This window comes from Culex quinquefasciatus, chromosome 3 (genome assembly GCF_015732765.1).
Source record: "Culex quinquefasciatus strain JHB chromosome 3, VPISU_Cqui_1.0_pri_paternal, whole genome shotgun sequence".
Classification (NCBI taxonomy): domain Eukaryota; kingdom Metazoa; phylum Arthropoda; class Insecta; order Diptera; family Culicidae; genus Culex; species Culex quinquefasciatus.
In genome coordinates, this window is record NC_051863.1 from 200,284,197 (window position 1) to 200,292,946 (window position 8,750).

At 44.0% G+C, this 8,750-nt stretch overlaps 1 protein-coding gene across 1 annotated transcript; it reads right to left on the reverse strand.

Moving 5' to 3' along the window:
- Positions 1 to 639: 639 nt before the first annotated feature.
- On the reverse strand, positions 640 to 2,395 carry LOC6032866 (ribosomal L1 domain-containing protein CG13096). The gene is made up of 3 exons (XM_001843339.2): positions 1,961 to 2,395; positions 1,694 to 1,905; positions 640 to 1,633 (listed from the first exon to the last, which is right to left on the reverse strand). The coding sequence occupies exons 1-3, from the start codon at positions 2,294 to 2,296 to the stop codon at positions 751 to 753; spliced, it is 1,431 nt and encodes a 476-aa protein (XP_001843391.2). The 5' UTR covers positions 2,297 to 2,395; the 3' UTR covers positions 640 to 750.
- Between the last annotated feature and the right edge of the window lie 6,355 nt (positions 2,396 to 8,750).

The window sequence follows — 8,750 nt, forward strand, 5'->3', positions numbered from 1 at the left end:
TTCCTTACGTGGACGTCAACCCAAGAGCACGCAACAAGGTCAGTGCCATTGCATGCTCTTAGGTATCAATCCTTGGCCTGCTAAAAAACCTACTTTCCCTATTAAGACTTTATTCCCAATTCACCCCGAGATGACGGTTATTCGTTTTAGAGCAATTGTCACTGTTAAATATGGCATAAATAAGAGTAAGAATCGCCTGGCATTGTTGTTTTATATTGCACCAAAAGTGCAGAAAATCGCTGGCCACAATTTCTATGGCATATTCTGAAATGCCGCGCGGCGTGGAACTTTGAAAGAAACGGACAATATAAAGACAAAATAAGATCGTTGCGCCTGGTGAGTATGCAAAATCACACAAAAGATAGTCAGTAGAGCAAACCTTGCGTTTTGCCTACACACCAGGCGTAATTGAATTCAGTTAGATTTTTCCGGTGACACCTTAGCCAAGACACACACCCTGTTTGTGCATTAATGCTTCCCTCTGAGAAATGTCACGCTCCGATCAGTGTGATGGTTGAACAAAACCGGGTTTACGAAGGCCGATCGGGCCGTAAATTTCTCAGCGGATTGTGTGCCTTATTTTCTGCTTTTTTGAGTTTTATATAATTTTTTTAAATATACGCAACAACTTTCGGATTGAATGAAAAAGAGCCAGATTTTTATTATAATTATTTGTATTATAAAGTAACGCCAAAGATACAAGAAAGCAATATCTTAGCTATATAATCTTAACCAAACTCAACCTCCCGCTCATTCGTCGTCGCTTCCCATGTCACTGTTCTCCGTGTCACTGGCCCGTTCTCTGTTCTTGAACGCCTCCTCGTCGCTCTCGAGCTCATCTTCGACCTGCGCCTCGGCCGCTTCTTTTTTGCCCTTCACCGCCTTTTTGCCCTTCTTTGCCGGCTGTTTTCGTCGCTTTTCAAACGGCACTCGCACCAAACTGCCCGCCTGGAATTTGTACTTGTTCTTGGTAATGTCCAGCAGTTTCTGGCTGCGTGCCTTTTCGAAGCTTTCCCGAGGGCCGACCACGGTTGGCACAGGAACCAGGTTCGGATCGGTTGAGCTCACGTACAGCGGGAAGGTAAGGTTGATGTCGGTCATTGGCTTCAAATGGATCGTGCGAATGTTGAGCCATCCGCCTGGGTACTGACTCTTGAGGCCTTCGATCAAGGCAGCAGCATTTTCGACCGCCTTTTCCAGCGGCATTTTGTGCGTGGCAAACTGAATCTCCGAGATGGCACCGGTGTTGGTTTGTCTGTACGTGATTCGACGCAACGCCTTTTCCAAATTCTCCACAATCTGTTCGTCCTTTTCCAGCACGACGGGTGTCGGATTCTTGCACCGCTTGATAAAGGCATTGCCGAGGAAGGCAAAGGCGTGGTTACACATCCGCGAGTCAACCAAGAACCGATCGAACCGGTGAACCAGCTTCGTTTTCATCTCGTACTGACGGTAGTCTTGCTTCAGCTGCTGGAACGGAATGATCTGCGTGATGAAGTTAACGCCGAGATCGCGCAGTTTGTCCTCCCAGAAGCGCAAGGTTTCCTCGTGATCAAACTTGCTTCCACGAGCCAAATCCTTCACGATGAGACAAATGTCGTCGCCTTTGTGGTAAATTGGATGCGGAAGTTGCCTAAGCGATCAAATTTAAAGTCAATTAATGAGTTAAATACGCATTTCAACCGCAACTCACATTCTACAATTCCTCTTCGGAACTTGTGGGATCTTAACAGCCGAAATCTGCAACCCGTACTTCATTTCCTCCCCGAAAAGATTCTTTTTCTTCTCGAAACCATCGTCCAGTGCTTTTTTGCAGGCCTGCAGCGCCGTTTTGATAGTCTTCTTCTTGACCAAAATCTCCGGCAGTTCCACACCTTCAGGCAGCGATTCCGACTGATTTTTGCCCTAAAATAACGGATTATTCCAGTCAACGATTCAAATAAGAAACCAACAACCCTACCTTCTCTTCCTTCTTAACCGCCTTCTGCTCCGCCACTGCCGGCTTCAGCACTTGCTTCTTCGGTTTCCCCCCGGCTTTCTGCTTCTTGGCGGCCAACACTTTCGGGGCCACATTTTCAACCGTCTCGGCCAACTGCTTCAGCTTTTCCTGTTTGTTTTTCTTCTTGGCCTTTCCGTCAGCGGCAGAGGCACCAAGCTTGGTCCGAATCGTCGCAGCAGGCAGTGCGTTTTTCTTTTGCTTGCCCGGCTTGGCGATGGCCGTTCCGGTGGCCACTTTCTGGTGCAGCTTGGCGTCGGTGGCCTTGGGAGCGGTCTTTTTGGCAGCTTTGATCTTCATTGCTGCTGGAAATGTGGACTTTTTGGGCGATTAAACTCTCGGAATCGCGCGCGCACGTGTTTACTATCCGCGGAACGAACTTGAAATACACGACCACGAGCTGCTTTTGGACTGGGACTGACAGTCGCTGTCAACGAACCGGTTGGGATTTGTTGTGAACCGGTTGAGCAGGGCTGTTCACGAGTCGATTCGAGTATGAGGGGGTCTTCTGTAAATGACGTATCAAGAAATGTGAAACTTAAAATCTGGAGTTTTTTTTTTAAATATTCAATAAACCTGCTTTTTTGGTTTTTTTTATATCCCTGACTCAAGGCGGTTTCAAAAACACCCAAAAAGCAAATACTGGAAATTTGGTTTATTGGACCCTTTCAAAAAAAAAAAAAAAAACTTCACAAATGTTAAATTACAATGGGTCCTTAAAACCATAGGTATTGTTCGTTTCTGTCAAAGGTACACGCCGCGCGGCATTTGAGAATATGCCATAAACATTGCTGAAAGTGATTTTCTACACTTTTGGTGCAATAGAAGAAGAAGATCAACAAAAACAAAACGCGCAACATGGGGTCGTTCCGAGGCTGGTTTGCCGCGTGTCTTTTTCGGGAATGCGCGCAATATTTTTTGGGAGTCCCGTTGATTTGAGAAACTTATTTCTTCCCCTGTAAATCTACACTTCTCCATCTCGTAAACAACACAACGAAATCGGCTTTCCAAAAAAAGATCGGCCAACTTAATCGGGTTGAGACAGATTATTTTTGTTTACAGACAAATGTGGATCAAATTCGATTCAAAAAATTCAATAATTTAAAAAGAAAAATTTCTATTTTTTCAAAAAAAATTTTCTTTGTTAGCACTTTTGGAGTGCTATTTTACGAAAAAAAAAACTTTAAAAGAAACACATATTTAGGAAAAATATCGTGATTCGATTTAATGTTGGCAAGGATTTCATATTTATAATGTTTTTTTTTAAGATCCAACAAACAAAATACAATTTTTGAATTGGTGGTTTTTTTTCAATATTTACTTGCATTTTTTGATTTTGTGAATCTTTCAGATATTTCTAGAGTTTGTTTTAAAGATCCTGTAATTTATTGTTTTTAGGACCTTTAAACAACTCTAGATTTTAATTTAATGATCATATAGATAAATCAATTTTTCAAAATTGATTTAAAAAAAAACATTTTGCAGAAAAATAAGCTTTATCGCTGTAAACAATATTATCAGCATTCTAAGCTTCATTTTAGGACCAAATTCTGGAGTTTGTTTGGAAAAGTAGAATTGGGTCCTAAAATTCGGCTTAAATTTGTGATACAGAGCAATCTCTTTTTACGCGATGCGTTACGTTATTCTGATTTTTGCGATCTTTTAACCCTTTCAGGCCTGAATTTTTCTGAGCTGTGTTAATCTACAATTTTGGTACCAGTAGTTCATTTTTTCCATGAGTAAACAGAAACAGGCAAAAAAAAGTTACATTTCATTATTGGACGTTCTGGGTCCTCCAAAGTGTCCTGGAATATAGATCTTGGAGTCTACCGCCGTAACAACATGATTCTACCAAGATTCCGATTATGGTTCATATTCGGTGATGTCCCTGGGACCCTTTGGCAACAATATGAGCTATGTGAATCACTTTTGGGATGTTCTGGGTCCTCCAAAGTGTCCTGGAATACAGATCTTGAAGTCTACCGCCGTAACAACACGATTCTACCAAGTTTCCGATTATGGTTCATATTCAGTGATGTCCCTGGGACCCTTTGGCAACACTATGAGCTATGTGGATCACTTTTGGGATGTTCTGGGTCCTCCAAAGTGTCCTGGAATACAGATCTAGGAGTCTACCGCCGTAACAACACGATTCTACCAAGTTTCCGATTATGGTTCATATTCAGTGATGTCCCTGGGACCCTTTGGCAACACTATGAGCTATGTGGATCACTTTTGGGATGTTCTGGGTCCTCCAAAGTGTCCTGGAATACAGATCTAGGAGTCTACCGCCGTAACAACACGATTCTACCAAGTTTCCGATCATGGTTCATATTCAGTGATGTCCCTGGGACCCTTTGGCAACACTATGAGCTATGTGGATCACTTTTGGGATGTTCTGGGTCCTCCAAAGTGTCCTGGAATACAGATCTAGGAGTCTACCGCCGTAACAACACGATTCTACCAAGTTTCCGATCATGGTTCATATTCAGTGATGTCCCTGGGACCCTTTGGCAACACTATGAGCTATGTGGATCACTTTTGGGATGTTCTGGGTCCTCCAAAGTGTCCTGGAATACAGATCTAGGAGTCTACCGCCGTAACAACACGATTCTACCAAGTTTCCGATCATGGTTCATATTCAGTGATGTCCCTGGGACCCTTTGGCAACACTATGAGCTATGTGGATCACTTTTGGGATGTTCTGGGTCCTCCAAAGTGTCCTGGAATACAGATCTAGGAGTCTACCGCCGTAACAACACGATTCTACCAAGTTTCCGATCATGGTTCATATTCAGTGATGTCCCTGGGACCCTTTGGCAACACTATGAGCTATGTGGATCACTTTTGGGATGTTCTGGGTCCTCCAAAGTGTCCTCGAATACAGATCTTGGAGTCTACCGCCGTAACAACACGATTCTACCAAGTTTCCGATTATGGTTCATATTCAGTGATGTCCCTGGGACCCTTTGGCAACACTATGAGCTATGTGGATCACTTTTGGGATGTTCTGGGTCCTCCAAAGTGTCCTGGAATACAGATCTTGGAGTCTACCGCCGTAACAACACGATTCTACCAAGTTTCCGATCATGGTTCATATTCAGTGATGTCCCTGGGACCCTTTGGCAACACTATGAGCTATGTGGATCACTTTTGGGATGTTCTGGGTCCTCCAAAGTGTCCTAGAATACAGATCTTGGAGTCTACCGCCGTAACAACACGATTCTACCAAGTTTCCGATTATGGTTCGTATTCAGTGATGTCTCTGGGACCCTTTGGCAACACTATGAGCTATGTGGATCACTTTTGGGATGATCTGGGTCCTCCAAAGTGTCCTGGAATACAGATCTTGGAGTCTACCGCCGTAACAACATGATTCTACCAAGATTCCGATTATTCATATTCAGTGATGTCCCTGGGACCCTTTGGCAACACTATGAGCTATGTGGATCACTTTTGGGATGTTCTGGGTCCTCCAAAGTGTCCTGGAATACAGATCTAGGAGTCTACCGCCGTAACAACACGATTCTACCAAGTTTCCGATTATGGTTCATATTCAGTGATGTCCCTGGGACCCTTTGGCAACACTATGAGCTATGTGGATCACTTTTGGGATGTTCTGGGTCCTCCAAAGTGTCCTGGAATACAGATCTAGGAGTCTACCGCCGTAACAACACGATTCTACCAAGTTTCCGATCATGGTTCATATTCAGTGATGTCCCTGGGACCCTTTGGCAACACTATGAGCTATGTGGATCACTTTTGGGATGTTCTGGGTCCTCCAAAGTGTCCTAGAATACAGATCTTGGAGTCTACCGCCGTAACAACACGATTCTACCAAGTTTCCGATTATGGTTCATATTCAGTGATGTCCCTGGGACCCTTTGGCAACACTATGAGCTATGTGGATCACTTTTGGGATGTTCTGGGTCCTCCAAAGTGTCCTGGAATACAGATCTTGGAGTCTACCGCCGTAACAACACGATTCTACCAAGTTTCCGATCATGGTTCATATTCAGTGATGTCCCTGGGACCCTTTGGCAACACTATGAGCTATGTGGATCACTTTTGGGATGTTCTGGGTCCTCCAAAGTGTCCTAGAATACAGATCTTGGAGTCTACCGCCGTAACAACACGATTCTACCAAGTTTCCGATTATGGTTCGTATTCAGTGATGTCTCTGGGATCCTTTGGCAACACTATGAGCTATGTGGATCACTTTTGGGATGATCTGGGTCCTCCAAAGTGTCCTGGAATACAGATCTTGGAGTCTACCGCCGTAACAACATGATTCTACCAAGATTCCGATTATGGTTCATATTCGGTGATGTCCCTGGGACCCTTTGGCAACAATATGAGCTATGTGGATCACTTTTGGGATGTTCTGGGTCCTCCAAAGTGTCCTGGAATACAGATCTTGAAGTATACCTCCGTAACAACACGATGGTACCAAGTTTCCGATCATGGTTCATATGCAGTGATGTCCCTGGGACCCTTTGGCAACACTATGAGCTATGTGGATCACTTTTGGGATGATCTGGGTCCTCCAAAGTGTCCTGCAATACAGTTCTTGGAGTCTAGTAATGCTAAAGGGTGCCAGCTCCTGGCATGTTTCGCTTTGTAAGCGAAAGGATGGCTTGAATCCAATCTGGCGAGGCAAAAGGGGAAGGTGGCGGTCGAGGAAGGATTTTGACTGCAGCGTTAGTTGAATTTGTTCAAGTCATAAACCTCCCAAAACCCAACACATTCAATCTCTCGAACGATCTGTGGGCGGCTGAATCTGAGCATTGAAAAACTCTGTAGCAATACACGGAGAAATGCCTCAACTGCAACTTTCTACTCGCTAACATAGTCTCAGGCAAAATTCGAGCTGAAAATTGGGCTATATGATCGGTATCGAACTCAATATGGGTCAAAAATGTAGGAGGTTTCCCCTCAATCTCACTTATCTCCACGTCCGCGGATTGGTTTCTCGTGTTCGTCAAAGGGTCCCAGGGACATCACTGAATATGAACCATAATCGGAAACTTGGTAGAATCATGTTGTTACGGTGGGAAAATCCAAGATCTGTATTCCTGGATACTTTGGATGACCCAGAACATCCCAAAAGTGATCCACATAGCTCAGAGTGTTTCCAAAGGGTTCTAGGGACATCAATGCATATGAACCATGATCGGAAACTTGGTACCATCGTGTTGTTACGGAGGTATACTCCAAGATCTGTATTCCAGGACACTTTGGAGGACCCAGAACATCCCAAAAGTGATCCACATAGCTCATAGTGTTTCCAACGGGTCCCAGGGACATCACTGAATATGAACCATAATCGGAAACTTGGTAGAATCATGTTGTTACGGCGGTAGACTCCAAGATCTATATTCCAGGACACTTTGGAGGACCCAGATCATCCCAAAAGTGATCCACATAGCTCAGAAGGTTGCCAAAGGGTCCCAGGGACATCACTGAATATGAACCATGATCGAAAACTTGGTAGAATCGTGTTGTTACGGCGGTAGACTCCAAGATCTGTATTCCAGGACACTTTGGAGGACCCAGAACATCCCAAAAGTGATCCACATAGCTCATAGTGTTGCCAAAGGGTCCCAGGGACATCACTGAATATGAACCATAATCGGAAACTTGGTAGAATCGTGTTGTTACGGCGGTAGACTCCAAGATCTGTATTCTAGGACACTTTGGAGGACCCAGAACATCCCAAAAGTGATCCACATAGCTCATAGTGTTGCCAAAGGGTCCCAGGGACATCACTGAATATGAACCATGATCGGAAACTTGGTAGAATCGTGTTGTTACGGCGGTAGACTCCAAGATCTGTATTCCAGGACACTTTGGAGGACCCAGAACATCCCAAAAGTGATCCACATAGCTCATAGTGTTGCCAAAGGATTCCAGGGACATCACTGAATACGAACCATAATCGGAAACTTGGTAGAATCGTGTTGTTACGGCGGTAGACTCCAAGATCTGTATTCCAGGACACTTTGGAGGACCCAGAACATCCCAAAAGTGATCCACATAGCTCCGAGTGTTGCCAAAGGATCCCAGGGACATCACTGAATACGAACCATAATCGGAAACTTGGTAGAATCGTGTTGTTACGGCGGTAGACTCCAAGATCTGTATTCCAGGACACTTTGGAGGACCCAGAACATCCCAAAAGTGATCCAAATAGCTCATAGTGTTGCCAAAGGGTCCCAGGGACATCACTGAATATGAACCATAATCGGAAACTTGGTAGAATCATGTTGTTACGGCGGTAGACTCCAAGATCTGTATTCCAGGACACTTTGGAGGACCTAGATCATCCCAAAAGAGATTCAAAGGGATCAAAGTGGTCCCAAATGGTCGTGAGGATGTGACTGGTAATAATTAAACTTCATTTGCCTTGAAAAATCGTTGTAAACCTGAATTATCTTCAACATTTTCTGAAGTTTCCAAATTTCAGGTTTTCAGGATGTTCTAGGTCGTCAAAAAGGCCATCAACAACCACTCAAACATTTTTTCCTAGGTAGAGAAACTCATAAATTACAACTTTGCTGAACAATGTTATATGTTTTGAGCACTGTGTGATTTTATACAACCGAATTTCGGTATGGGTCATATTTGACCCATCAGGCCTGAAAGGGTTAAAAGCAATTTGTAGGTTTTGTTCAGACCTACAAACTGCAGCTGTAAACATAAACAAAGTAGGAAGCTATGTTCAAGCTCAAGCGTGACATTGTTTTTTATGCGA